The sequence below is a fragment of the Rana temporaria genome (assembly GCF_905171775.1).
Source record: "Rana temporaria chromosome 4 unlocalized genomic scaffold, aRanTem1.1 chr4a, whole genome shotgun sequence".
NCBI lineage: Eukaryota > Metazoa > Chordata > Amphibia > Anura > Ranidae > Rana > Rana temporaria.
The window spans coordinates 2199860-2214858 of NW_024404432.1; the positions used below are offsets into that span (position 1 = coordinate 2199860).

The 14999-nt window shown below is 42.8% G+C and overlaps 1 protein-coding gene across 2 annotated transcripts in view; it reads left to right on the forward strand.

Moving 5' to 3' along the window:
- Positions 1-8988: 8988 nt before the first annotated feature.
- The window catches only part of LOC120921737 (alpha-1,4-N-acetylglucosaminyltransferase-like), a 31424-nt gene continuing 25413 nt past the window's right edge, over positions 8989-14999 (forward strand). Inside the window, exons 1-2 of one of the 2 annotated variants that reach the window (XM_040334273.1) lie at positions 8989-9326; positions 10387-10886. In XM_040334273.1, coding sequence (XP_040190207.1) covers positions 10416-10886 — 471 coding nt within the window. In that variant the 5' untranslated portion in view covers positions 8989-9326; positions 10387-10415. Of the gene's footprint in view, positions 9327-10012; positions 10887-14999 lie in introns of those variants that run through there. The other variant, XM_040334272.1, reaches the window with a different exon arrangement.

The following is a 14999-nucleotide window of genomic DNA, read 5'->3' on the forward strand; positions in this document are numbered from 1 at the left end:
GGCCGTAGTGCCACATGTGTGCAATCAATGGCCCCCACGGTGCGTGGCAATCCTGCATTTCTGACAAAATCCGCCATTGCCTTATTCCGCAGGTGCTCCTGGGTGGGTCTGATGATGTGGTGGGACATGCGTCTGAGGATTGCGGGGACAACCTGGTGCACACATCTGCAAATGGAGGATTGTGACATCCCAGCCACCAATCTACTTGTACGCTGGAATGAGCCACTGGCAAGGAAATGGAGTGTTGCCAGTACCTTGACCAGTGGCTCCACTGCTTGGGAGCGATGTGTTTGGCTGGTGATGTCATCTTTCAGGGTTGTGGTTAATTCCAGGATGGCAGCAGGGCTGAATCTGAAGATGCGATACACCTCCGAAGCCCCCATGCCAAAGACGTTTAGGCGCGGTCGGTATATCCTCTCCCGCGCCCTCCTCCTACGTGCCTGTGAAGCCAGTAGTATAGCTATGACCATGGCTGCCCCTGACATGCTGGCACACAGATTGTTGTCCTGCAAGTGTGGATGCTCAGCTCGTCCCTAACGGTGCTGCTGAAGCTGCTCTCTGGCTGACCTGTGCATGTCTGCTGCTGAGTTACAGCTGCTTTTATGAGGGGTAACTTTAGGCCGGACGTACAACTTAGGTGCGGCGCGCGTAGCCCGCGTCGGGCGCACGTACATTTGTGGATCGCCGTATCTCCCTCATTTGCATATTTGAATAGCAAATCAATGGTGCGTCCAGCGTATATATGCGCCCACGATGCGCCGGCGTAGAAAAGTTACATCGGTCGGAAAAAGACGCTTTTCAGGCGTATCTAGTTTTGTGGATACGGCGCATAGTTACACCGGCGTATATATACACTTACGCCGCGCATCTCGAGATACGCCGGCGTAAGTGCTTTGTGGATCTGCCCCTATATGTCTATATATACCTACCATTAGGAAGTGACCTTGGTGTCCTTCTCTTCAAAATATATTGGACCTCTTTTTGGTTTGTAGGTGGTGTGTCACCATATTTGTTTGTGTTCCTAGGCCCCTTTTATTAGCGGCCAATATGTTATATACGTTTTGAATTATTCTGTATGTTTTTTCTAAATAAATTTACATATCTTTTTAAATTTGTGTTATGCCTATAAAGTCCATCATCTGCCAACTTATTCTTACATAACCTAATTTATCGGGACGTGACACTGTCTTATCTTGTCCTCATATCCACAGTCCACTCTGTGATGATATGCTTTTTAGATAACATTGGCCCAGATTCAGCATAGCTTGCGCTATATTTGCGGGGGAGCAGGGCAACGATATTGCCCTGCGCCCCCGCAAATATTTTGCGCTGCCCTCGATTCACGTAGCTCCGTGAACTGCGAGGGCGCGCCGGCAAATTTGCCCGGCGTAAGCGCGCGCAAGTTAAATGATCCCGCCGAGCGTACAGCGCATTTCCCGACGTGCATTGCGGAAAATGATGTCGCAAGGACGTCATTTGCTTCAAAGTGAACGTGAATGGCGTCCAGCGCCATTCACGAATCACTTACGCAAACGCTGTGAAATTCAAATTTCACGGCGCGGGAAGGCCGGCTATACTTTAGCATTGGCCGGCTATACTTTAGCTATACTTTAGCATTGGCTAAACCTTGCGCTAAAGTTGCCGTACGGAAACTCCGTACCTGGCTTGCGCGGGGCCCGCGCAAGCTTGTGAATCAGTGGTAGTATGCAATTTGCATACTACACGCTGATCACAATGGGAGCGCCCCCTAGCGGCAAGCACAAGAATGCAGCCTAAAATCTGCGAGGCATAAGTGCCTTATGCCGCGCAGATTTTAGGCTGCAGTCGGTGTAACGAGGTTCCTGAATCAGGAGCACTCGTTACACCGGAGCAAGTAAGCAATTGCGCCGTGTAACTTATGGTTACACGGGCGCAATTGCTTCTTGAATCTGGGCCAGTGTATACTTGGCAGTCTGCAAAAGAAAACACATTTATTCCACAGAAAAACATGACATGCTCATAAATGTAAAAGATGATTATAAATATATAATAATTGTTATAGAATATGTGATTTCCAAAGAGTCTTCCTATAGCCAACACTTTTTAAATATTGGATAAAGTAAAAAAGGATCAGAAACTCTGTCAAGTTTTACTGCTATCTACGGCTCTATTAGAAAGATTTCTCCATACTAAGGCCGCGTACACACTATAGGATCGCCAGAGGACAATGGTCTGAAGGACCGTTTTCATCAGTCCAAACCGATCGTGTGTAGGCCCCATAGAACTTGCTTTAAAATTGAACCAATGGACGCTTAACCGATAGGTCAAAACCGATCGTTAGTATGCAAAAGCATCGGTTAAAAACCCGTGCATGCTCCGAATCAACTCGATGCATGCTTGGAAGCATTGAACTTTGTTTTTTTCAGCACATCGTTGTGTTTTTCGTCACCTCGTTCTGACACGATCGGTTTTTTAACTGATGGTGTGTAGGCGCGACAGACCATCAGTCAGCTTCAGCGGTTAACCGATGAGAACGGTCCTTCGTGTGTACGAGGCTTTAGTGTCCCCAGCAACCTTTTTGTTTTTTACTTTTATGTTTATTTAAGTATTTTGGTGGTACAGAGTCAGTAAAGCTTTTCATGGCAACAGGTAGTTAGAAAGCAGGTACACACGAAGCAAGCAGGTATACAAGGCATGTTATGGTAGTTTATGCTATTAAACAAATAAAGTAATACAACAAGAAAGTTGTAAAAAACGTGCAGAAATGTGTACTGCCTACAGGGTGTAGGACTGTTCACATGATGATGAGGGTAGAGGATCCTGGTAGGTTTTGAGGTTTGGCAGTAAAGAAAATAGAGAGTGAATCAAAGCAAGGGTGAACATTTAGGATGGGCAAGCCTGGAGTTCCACTTTTTTAGGAATGCATGGATTTGCAAGTGAACACTGGCATACATATATTCCATTAAACAGTTGTTGTTTAGTGATAGTATTACTTCCATGACAGATGGAGGTTTTAGGGATTTCCAGCTTCTGGCAATAGCCAGACGTATGGCAATGAAGATGTGTGATAGAATGGTGTGTGCCCGAGGGGGCCAGTGGTCTAAGTCTAGACGTAAAAGGAAGAAAATAGAGGGAGATAAGGAAATAGAGGTTGAAAGGATGAAAGGATAGAGGAGGTAAATCCAGTTAGGATAGACCAGAAGGCCTTTAATTGGGGGAAAGTCCACCAGATATGTAGAGGGGGTTCCACGATGTCCACAATCCCTCCAGCAGGTAGGTAATGTAGAGGGGTAGATCCTTGCCAGTTTTGTTGGTGTCATGTACCAATTATTTATTGTAACAGGAGTCACTTTTGGGCACAGATTGAGCCAGGAGATAAGGGACATATGTTGGATTGTTTAGCATGGACAGTAATCCACCATACATTCCTTAATGTCTGCAAAGAATATTTTGACCCAACCGGTCAATAGTGACTCATTTCTCTGTGTAGACTGTTGACATGCTAATTGAGCCTGCTTCTGAAAGAACTCTCAGGCCTCGCACACACGGCCGAGGAACTCGACGTGCCAAACACGTCGAGTTCCTCGGCGAGTTCAGCCCTGAAGCCGCCGAGGAGCTCGGCGGGCCGAGTTCTCCCATAGAACAACGAGAAAATAGAGAACATGTTCTCTATTTTCTCGACGAGTTCCTCGGCGGCTCCATCGGGCCGAAAGTGTACACACGACAGAGTTTCTCGGCAGAATCCGGCTCTGACCGAGTTTCTCGCTGAATTCTGCCGAGAAACTCTGTCGTGTGTACGAGGCCTCATTGTGTGATGCTGCTTTGTGTGAATTCTATTGACATAAGATGTGGAATGGAACTTGTCAAGCTGTATGCGGACACAGAACGTCTGTCTAAGATGTGGAATGTGACTTCTCAGGTGTAGTGATTAGGTCATGTTAATTATAGACCGGCGCCAAAATGTCTGGAATGTTTAGTAATTAGCCCATCTGAAGGTGTATTGAAGCCCCCCCCCCCCAGTGTGTGATGTGTGGGTGGAGAGTTTGATTGTTCCTGTGATTACTGTAACCTGTTGTACTGTATATAAGACTGAAAGTTACCATTAAATGTGTTCATACATTTGAAACCAGTAACAGAGCAAGTCTTGTTATTCTGGGAAATGGGATGTCTGATGTCTGTTGGATGGTTGGAGTGTCAGATAAGCTGTCGTGGTTGATGGAAGGTCGTAAACGGTGGTGACCGTTACATTTAGAATCTTATGTATGATTGACAAGTGCAGTATACATCTGGAGACTTTATGTTTTTTGAAGGGTTTGACGCCATTGTTGTGGTGCAAAGTTGTGGTTTATAAGGCTTTCCCAGTGTAGCATTGCAGAAGTTTTAGATTTGACTGCAGGGTCAGTGATGCACTTGTATATATAGGATATGCCTCTCTGGTGGGGGTTCTCCATGTCATAAAATTTCAGAAGGTGCCAGAAAAAGAGGTTCTCTGACCACGATGTGTGGGAGAGGGCAGAGCGAATTCTGAGGTCTTTTGAAGGGATGTGATGGCTCTTTTGCAGGTGTTAGAAAGAAAGAAGCATGGAATTCTGATAGAGCTCTCCAATTGTTTGGAGGCCAGCTGACAGCCAGTTTGATATTGGAATATCAGGCGTGATAGCCTGCATTGTGTTGAGGTGTATAAAGTTCAGAAGTTGGAATGGTATGCCTCCATATTGTTGGTAAGCTGCTCACCATGTTCTGGTGGTAGCATTGATAGTGCTGAAATAAGATTGTGGTCCATGTTGTTGCATAAGTAGAGCACTGAGGAGCCTCTTGGGGCAAGTAGCTAACGCAGTTGCTTCTATTTGGAGCCAGGTATGTTGTAGATCAGGCTTCCACCAGAATTTAGCTTAGTCAAGAATGGTTGTCTTAAAGTATGTTGAAAGTGTTTGGTGGACCCATTCCACCAATAGATGTTGGTGAGCACTCTTGGGTGTTTCCCTTTCCAGATAAAAGAGGTCAGTATGGCTTGTAAATTGTTTGAGGTGGGATTGCAGGAAGGTGATAGGTAACGTTCGAAATACGTATAGTACATGTGGTAGTAGGTACATTTTGGTTAGTGCAATGCACCAAGCACACGAGGCTTGGCTATTTTGCAAATTCAAAGTTATTTTTTGAAGTTTAGAGATTTAATGTGTGAATTAAGTAGGAGTAAATAAGAGGTAGGAGTAATCAGGTGTATGCCTAAATAGAAAAGGGTAGAGTCAGAAGCCCACGAAAAAAAGGTGTGTTGAGAAATGCTATGTTTAGTATTTATGTCTATAGTTGCTCCTATCATAGAGTACTAGGGATGAGCCAAATACACCCCAGTTTGGTTTGCAGCAGAACATGCGAACAGGCAAAAAAATTGTTCGAACATTCGAACACCGTTAAAGTCTATGGGACACGAACATGAAAAATCAAAAGTGCTAATTTTAAAGGTTAATGTGCAAGTTATTGTCATAAAAAGTGTTTGGGGACCCGGGTCCTGCTCCAGGGGACATGTATCAATGCAAAAAAAGTTATTAATGCTTAAAGTGAAACAATAAAAGTTAAATATTCCTTTAAATTTCGTACCTAGGGGGTGTCTATAGTATGCCTGTAAAGTAGCGCATGTTTCCCGTGTTTAGAACAGTCCCTGCACAAAATGACAATTCTAATGCCGCGTACACATGGCCGGAAAAACTCTGTCAGAATTTCAGACGGAAAAATAGAGAACCAGCTCTCTATCTAAGTCTGTCGGAAATTCCCACAGAAAAAGTCAGATGGGGCATATACACGGTTGGAATATTCGACGAAAAGCTCCCATCTGATTTTTTTTTATGGAAATTCCGACCGTGAGTACGCGGCATAAAGGAAAAAAAGTAATTTAAAACTGCCTGCGGCTATAATGAATTGTCGGGTTCCGGCAATACAGATAAAAGTCATTGAAAAAAATGGCATTGGTTCCCCCCCCCCAGTCCATTACCATGCCCTTTGGGTCTGGTATGAATATTAAGGGGAACCCCAAACCAAAATAAAAAAAAATGTTTGGGGGTCCCTCCTAATTCCATATCAGGCCCTTCAGGTCTGGTATGGATATTAAGGGTAACCCTGCGCCAATTTTTTAACAAAACATGGTGTAGGGGTCCCCCTCAAAATCCATACCAGACCTGAAGGGTTTTAAGAGAAACCCCACGCCAAAATGAAAAAAATGGCATGGGGTTCCCCCCAAAAATCCATACCAGACCCTTATCTGAGCAAGCAACCTGGCAGGCCGCAGGAAAAGAGGGGGGACGAGAGAGCACCACCCCTCCTGAACCATACCAGGCCACATGCCCTCAACATGTTGATGGGGACGAGGGCCGTTGCATCAGAGGGGGGCAGAGTCACCCAAGAACTGACGGGTGGCCCCACACTCAGCTATATAAGAGCTTTCAGGCTGGAGCGTGTCATTCGTCGGGTGCCTCCGTGGAGATATTAACATGAAACTTGGCACACATGTTACTTATATGTCAGCAACAAACATAGGATAGGTGGTTTAACCCTTACCCACCCCCATTTGCCATGGTCAGGGTTTTTCTTTAAAGTCCCATTCAACTCTATGGGAAATACATGTTACTTCATAACTTCCAAACGGCTGTACATATTTCGATAACACTTGGTCACATGTTACTTATATGTCCACTTAAACTATAGGATAGTTAATTTATCCCTTAACTACCCCCATTTGTGAGGGTCGGGTTTTTGTTTAAAGTCCCATGCAAATCAATGGGAAATGTATGTTCCCACATAACTTCTGTACGCCTGGAGATATTTCAATAATACCTGGTACACATATTACTTATATGCCAAATAAAAATATATGACAGTTAAATTAACCCTTACCTACACCCTTATAAAAAAGATGGGTATATTTATATTACTATGATTTTCCTCCCCAAAAGGTTAAGATAGGAAGACCGGGCAACGCCGGGTATTCAGCTAGTGTATATATGAAAAACGAACTATAAAGTGTTAACTAGATGGTACCTGGTGCCTGCCAAGATAGCTAAATATGTACCAAACTACTCAGGACATTGCTACAGGGGATGCCCTGAAATAGGTACATATTATCATACTTGGTGGACGTGTCCGAAAGCGCAAACGTTCTGGACAGGGATTTTTAACATAGCAAATAAATTGATCAAATTAAAAATCCCTCTGGACCCTAAATTAGCCCTATTGAATCTGAAACCCAATAATATATCACGCACACAATTCAAACTACTAATGCAACTCTTTACAGCTGCAAAACAGACCCTTGCAAAAGCGTGGAAAACCCCAAACCTTTCAGTCAAAGAAGTAAAGAATAGAATGAGCAATGCGATGACACATGCCAAAATGGAGGCGCCAGACTCAGACACGATCACCAACTTTGAGAAACTTTGGAAACCGTGGATTTCGTATACTGTACCGGATAGCTTTAATGACTGGGTGATGATGCCATGGTAGCTTGCCCATTATACACAACCATTGCACAATACAACTAGTGACAATGGACCCATCCCTGCAGACCCTTTTATTTTACCCCCCTTCCCCTTCCTTTTTCATCCCTTCCCCCTGTCAGTTAATATGTGCGATTTATTTTTCTCACCATATCTTTCATGATCAACATAGACAAGGTAGCATATATTAGATCCTTTATCCTCATATGTTTAAAAAGTGTATTAAACAAGAAACTTGAAGTTGTTAATATACTGTTAATTTGAATACGTGGCAACACAGGTAGATCTCCTGCATTACAAGTTTGAGCAATGAAAGTCCCCCCTGCTGTTGCCAAAATACTTTGGTCAAGTTCTTTTCTCTTTAATCTTGAATGTTAGAGCAAATACAATGTGACAAGAATACAAAATGTTAATCCTTTTTAAAAAATTGTATCAACCATATGCTACTTGTATAATTTCATGTTGCAATTACTAAATAAAATAATTTTGACAAGGAAAATTGTATTTATTTAAATACCATATCCCCCTAGGGGTTGTCCATAATATGAAAAAGATTGCAAACATTTAATTATATACCATAACATAATAAATAGGCAATCATACAAGATTTACAAAATAATCATGGTACTAAATGTTATACAAAACAATCAAAGGATATAATTTAACAATTTAATACACATATATACACAAGGAAATAAAACAAAACACAAATTCATGACAAAAAACAGCCGTTGTTAATAATTTTTATTTAAAATCTTAAATTATATAAAATTACACATCATACCCCTGATGATTGGTAGAAGCCAAGACATGCGTTGGGTTTACAACTCATGATGTTTGATCCAGTTTCTTTTCTTTAATATTTGGTTCTCAACCTATGATGTTCAGCTCAGTTTCCGTCCTTTTAATCATGAATTGTTATTATTCAGGTGTTTTTTGTCCTGAATTTGTGTTTTTTTTATTTCCTTGTGTATATATGTGTATAACATTGTTTAATTATGTCCTTTGATTGTTTTGTATAACATTTAGTACCATGATTATTTTGTAAATCTTGTATGATTGCCTATTTATTATGTTATGGTATATAATTAAATGTTTGCAATCTTTTTAATATTATGGACAACCCCTAGGGGGATATGGTATTTAAATAAATTACATTTTCATTAATAGTTCATTAATAGTTTGTTCACAGCGACATGCTTCATTTAAAGTCCCGTTTGCTCCCCCCCCCCCCCCCTATTTTCAGAGAAAAACCTCCAGACATGTCAGTACAGAGTTATCAGACTGGCTACAATTTTCCCTGGGGTGGCACCCCTCCCTGCCAGCTGGCATCACACACCACTGAAAAGTTTTAGACCTGAAACGTTTAGGAACTTTTCATTAGTGTGATGCCAACTGGCAGGGAGGGGCGCCACCCCAGGGAAGAGTTTCATTGTAACCAGTCTGATAACTCTGTACTGACATTTCTGGATGTTTTGGTGAATTGGGTTTTAAAGTCAACGTTTAATGGAGACACTGCACCTCTGAATCACATTATATGAGGCTAAATCCTGGACAGAATGATTGATTTCACCTTTAATTACAAACTTACCTGCCCCGTTCCACCCATCATGCATTCCTATTGACACCTCCCATTGATTTTATCCTGATTAGCTGATCTATAAAAGACTAAACAGATGGGACATCAGCTTTGACTAGTGTTCCTTCTGGGGCAGGAAGATAAACCCCCATCCTCAAGTTCTAAGAAAGCATGCAAGTATATCCCACAAGGAGAAACATCAATATAGAATACTAATTCACAGAATTGACTGTAAAAGTGGAAATAATAGCTTTCTAGTGATAGATGGTCAACAGGATTGGGTAAGCGCCCCTGTCATCTGAGGTGGTGGGTGTCACTGAAGGAGCTTCTACAGATTTTGTTGTTGGAATCCCTAATGAACAATATTTTTTGAAGAATTTCTACACTATTATTTTTTTCCACTTTTTTTATATTTTACTTTCTATTTATCTCTTATCACAATATTTGTACTGTTGTTTGGTCAATGTATATTGAGGTTTGTTCATTTTATTTTTAGTGAGCGTGGCTTTTTTTGCTATGATGGATTTGGGACTGTGGTGATCTATCACATGGTTTAGTTGCTGCTGTTACTCATGTATACTTAAAGACCCTAGCACGTTTTTTAAATTATTTTCAATATTTGATGCACATCTCCTACCGAACAGTAGGCAAAATGGGCTAAGAACCCATTGGCTCATCTCAAGTGCAGACATGGAGATCATGTTACTGTAGACCACTAGCTGGAGGTTCCACCATGTGAAGCAGCCAGGAAGTACCTACACCCTACCTAACTAATTAAAAAAATGTTTTACTTCTACCTGTGTTGCAGTTTGAGAGATCCCTCACGTTCTGTCTGGTTAAAAGGTTGCCGGGGACAGTAACAGGGGCGGCACGACTTCGGGGGCGACTCGGCAAGGCGACCCGAAGATGACTTCAGAGGCAACTTGCAAAATGACTTCTGTATAGAAGTCAATGCAAGTTGCCCGAGTTGCCCCCAAAGTCGTACAAGAACCTTTTTCTAAGTCGGAGCAACTTGCGTCGCTCATATTAGAACAATTCTATTGAACAAAGCGGGACGTGACTTGTGAGGCGGCTGTCGCCCCTCTGACGAGTCGCCCCTGACGAGTCACCCCTGTGTGAATGGGCTCTAAATATGGAAAAATCTTTCTAAAGGATCCGTAAATAGCAGTAAAATCTAAAAGAGGTTCTGATCCTTTTCCACTTTATCCAGCACTTAAAAAGTGTTGGCCATAGAGAGACTCTTTGGACAGCACATATTCTATAACAACTATGTACATACAAACAATTTGTAATCATCTTTTACGTTTATGAGCAGAAGAATAATCATGTTTTCTTTTGCAGACTGCCAAGCATACTTTTACTTTACAACAATGAAAAACACACAGAAGGTAGTGATCTTCCTCCTTCTTTTTTTAGCCGTTGGTTTCTTATACAAAGCCAACTTTCAAAATACATCTTTGTACCCTGTATCTTATTTGTATGAAAATTATATCAACAAAACTTTAAAGTCAAAATTGGTACCGCCCCAGAACAATTCTGAACCTGCAGAAAAAGATTTAAGCCCCTCTGATGTTTTAAACGGCGGTGATTCTATCATATATTTGGAGACTACCGATAAATTGCCGCCAACATCACTGGTGCTGTGTGCCATTGAGTCCGCAGCTCACCACTATCCTACCAGATCGGTGGTGTTTTTCATGAAAGGACTGACTGAAATAAATGCAGAGGAAGTTCAAAAGAAACACCTTTCAGTATTTTCATCTCTTCCGAATGTCTACTTCTTTCCCCTGCAAATGGAGATGATTTTATCGGACACACCACTTCTTTCCTGGTACCAAAAGGTCAGTTGTTTAGAACGTTGTTTCTACTGAATGGATAATATTTTATATGTTTATAGTTTTTTTTTCCAAAAGATTTTATTAGAGATTTACAATAACAGAAGCATGAATAGCCAGGTTACATTGTTGCAGGTACAATGAATCGATATTGTACAACAAAGCAGTAATAATAAAGCAGTGAAACAAAGTACTTGTATGTTGTAAATACTTATACACGTACCGTTTGTGTTTGTAACGCTCTGTAGACTTTTTTGCGTCCCTAAGGACAACTGTAACTGTATAGGGGGACAATTGTAAATGGGTGAGACTCCAATATCTCCAAGCCTACTGTGGTATGAGGGCTTTCCTGTATTTTTATGTACCAACGAGGCAATACAAGTTATATAGAGACAAACCCTAACCAGCCACCCCAGAACCTGCACATCCCTAAATGGAACTATCTGTGAGCGGGCAGGGGGCAATGAGATGCATTAAGTCTTTGGCTCACGTGGGGTTTGTGTGTAGTCAGGCAATGGCCCCTATGTAATGGATTTCTTCCCAAATCTGGGTGGTTATAGATAGGACCTTTGCAAGTCAGGATGGTGCAAAGCACCTTGTAGGATGGGTGGTGTGGACCTCAGACCTGTGGCCTCATTGTGGTGTATCAGGTTGGAGAGAAATATTGGGTAAGTGGGTATGACAGGGGGTGGTGGATTGTGTGCATGACCCAATAGGGTGTTGGTTATCCCTCCGTATGTAAGAAGTCAAGTGTCGATCTGGGTGTTTCCTGCGCTTGTAGTTAGTTTAAAATTCGTCCAACATGACCATGTGGTTAGAAATTTAGTGGGGTTTTCTTTGGCTTGGTGAATGAGTTTTTCCATTTCGGCCGTTTTATCAACACGGCTAATCCATTCGGCGAATGTAGGTATGTCAGTGTTTCAAAAAAGTTTTAACTGGACCTACTATTCTTCATGTTAATCTACAGCAGGGGTGTCCAAACTTTTTAACTTCCTGGGCCACATTGAAAGAAGAGGAATTGTCTTGGGCTACACATAAAAAACAATAAGGAGAGCTGATGTGCAGAAAAGTCGGGCAGATCACAAGTTCACAATCACTGATATAGATAAATATACCCATCTGAGTAATAAAACTTAATTTTTTTATAATTTTTTTTATCACAAAAGTAAAAGAGGGCAACATAAAAGGAGTGCGATATTTGGCACATCAATATGTGGTTTTGTGGATGTGGTGGAAATCCTCAATGAATTCTCAAGCTCATCAGATATTCTGGTTCTAATTTTGCCCTTCATGCCCTTCATCCTAAAGCCCTGTACACACGATCAGTCCATCCGATGAGAACGGTCCGAAGGAGCGTTCTCATCGGTTAACCGATGAAGCTGACTGATGGTCTGATGTGCCTACACACCATCAGTTAAAAAAACAATCGAGTCCAACGCGGTGACGTAAAACACAACGACGTGCTCAGAAAAATGAAGTTCAATGCTTTCAAGCATGCGTCGACTTGATTATGAGCATGCGCGGGTTTTTAACCGATGCTTTTGGATACTAACCAGTGTGGGTACCTGCCGGAGCATGATGGGACGGTGATGCCTATATAAATGGGATGCAAGGCGCGCTTCCATCATTGCAGTGACAAGATGCGACGAGTCAACATCGGAAGAGGGGAGAAGAACAGAAGAGAAGAACCTGACGTCACAGAAGACCGCGATGGCTGCCTGCTAGTAATTGAGCTAACACACGAAGATAGCAGGCAGCCAGCGCTGAAGGAGAAGGCACCGGACATCTGCAGAAGAACCGGGGTGCGCCGAGTCAACAGCGGAGAGCGGAGAAGATAGAAGAAGACCCCCGGAGAGCGGAGAAGCCCCCCCCCGGAGAGCGGAAGAAGAAACCCCCCCCGAAGAGCGGAGAAGACCCCCGGAGAGCGGAAGAAGAAGCCCCCCCTGGTATTAGAGCTAATAAAGAAGACAGGGGGGCCTCCGGAGCAGAATAATAAATTATTTTAAAAACCCTTGTGTTGTGTGTTTACTAACTTTTACTTTTTGCCTCCAGGTGAATGGGTAGGGGTACGATGTACCCCATATCCATTCACTTAGGGTGGGGGGCCGGTATCTGGGGGCCCCCTTATTAAAGGGGACTCCCAGATTCCGATAAGCCCCCGCCCGCAGACCCCGACAACCAACGGCAAGGGTTGTCGGGAAGAGGTCCTGTCCTCATCAACATGGGGACAGGGTGCTCTGGGGTGGGGGGGCCCGCAGTGCGCCCCCCTGCCCCAGAGCACCCAACCCCCCCATGTTGAGGGCATGCGGCCTGGCACGGCTCAGGAGGGGGGGGCGCTCGCTCGTCCCCACTCCCTTCCTGACCGGCCGGGTAGCGTGCTTTGGATACGGGTCTGGTATGGATTGTAGGGGGACCCCCTACGTCGATTTTTCGGCGTGGGGGGGTCTCCTTACAACCCATACCAGACCTAAGGGCCTGGTATGCTCCTGGGGGGGGGAACCCATGCCGGTTTTGAATTTAAAAATTGCCGTGGAGTTCTCCCTCGGGAATGCATACCAAATGCCGTCGCTTGAATGGGCCTTTACAAGGTGTGACTAACTTTCCACATTGTAAAACCAGCCCTAATTTTGCGCAGGCAAAATCGGAACTTACGCAGAAATCACAGTGCTGAAAAGCGTTGTGGATCTGCTTAAGTCCTCATTTGCATACTCAAAGCGGCATTTCAATGAGAAATGCCCCCAGCGGCAGATGCGGTACTGCATCCTAAGATCTGACCGTGTAAGTGTCTTACACATGTCAGATTTTCTGCCTAACTTTGGAAAAAGCCTTTTGAGGATCGTTTCCAAAGTTAGGCACAGACTGAACAGCAGTTAAGTCTGCGTATCTCTTTTGGGAATCAGGCCCTATGTTCTTTGATATTATTAAGTTTAATTTGAATATTTATAAGTTGTGCCCTTATATGTTATTTCTGTATATGTAGTGAGTCGTGTATTTAGAATTTTATAAGTAGCAGCATCTTTTAGCACATACTTTTTTTTGGTAGAGGGTAAGCGCAAATTTTTTTTTATATATATATGTAAATTGTATATGCACTGACATGTACCGCATTTAAAGTGGAATTAAAGCCTTACTATACCTATTCTTAAAAATGTACCCCCCCTCTTCCTACCTATCCTACCTAACCTGTTCAAAGCATACCTGTGTACTTATCTGTTTTCAATACGCTCAGCTCTGGCTGTGTCAATGAGTGGCTGCTGCCATCGAAAGGAGGGAGCGTTGACAATAGCCGCGTCATGGGAGCCTATGGGTGGTGACACAGCTCTTGGAATTTTAAAACTCATTTTGCAGTAATGTGGTCACACCAAACAGCCATAGGATCTTTAAGAAGAATAAAAGCTAATGACACTGGACTAAGGCAGTGTTTCTCAAACCTTTTTCCGTCAAGGCACGCTTTAAAATTATGAATAATCTCGAGGCACCCTTTAAAGTTATGGACAATCTCGAGACATACTAAAAATTATGGTCAATTTCGAGGCACCCTTTAAAATTATGGACAGCCTTGAGGCACTCTTTAAAGTTATGGACAATCTCGGGGCACCCTTTAAAGTTATGGACAATCTTTTTTTTTTTTTCAATACTTTTTATTGAACTTTTTCTCAATTTTACAAGAAAAGTAAAATACTGAAACAATAAAGAAAGAGATATACACAGCATCAGATATACATCCTTTCAATAAGTCATAGGTGTTTGGGCCAAATAGACCAACATTCATCAAATTTTTGGCATGTGAGTGAGTTAAAAGTCAGTAGTCGTTCAAACGAGTAGTTCCTATGAACTGCCTTTGTGACGTCAGATAAGTTAAGGGCTTTGTCGCTTTTCCAGTTGCGCAGTATCAACGCGCGTGTTTCCAAGAGAATATGGGATATGACCTGTCTGAAGTCGTGGTGGAATTTGTCAATGTTTAAATGGAGGAGTGCTAGCGCAGGGTCTGGCGAGGTGGGTATGCCTGTCAGTGAGGAGATTAGTCGGAAAACCTGTTTCCATAAACTGTTGACAGTAGGGCAGTGCCAAAACACGTTGTAACGGACCTATGAACTATTCTGCCTGGACATCTATAAT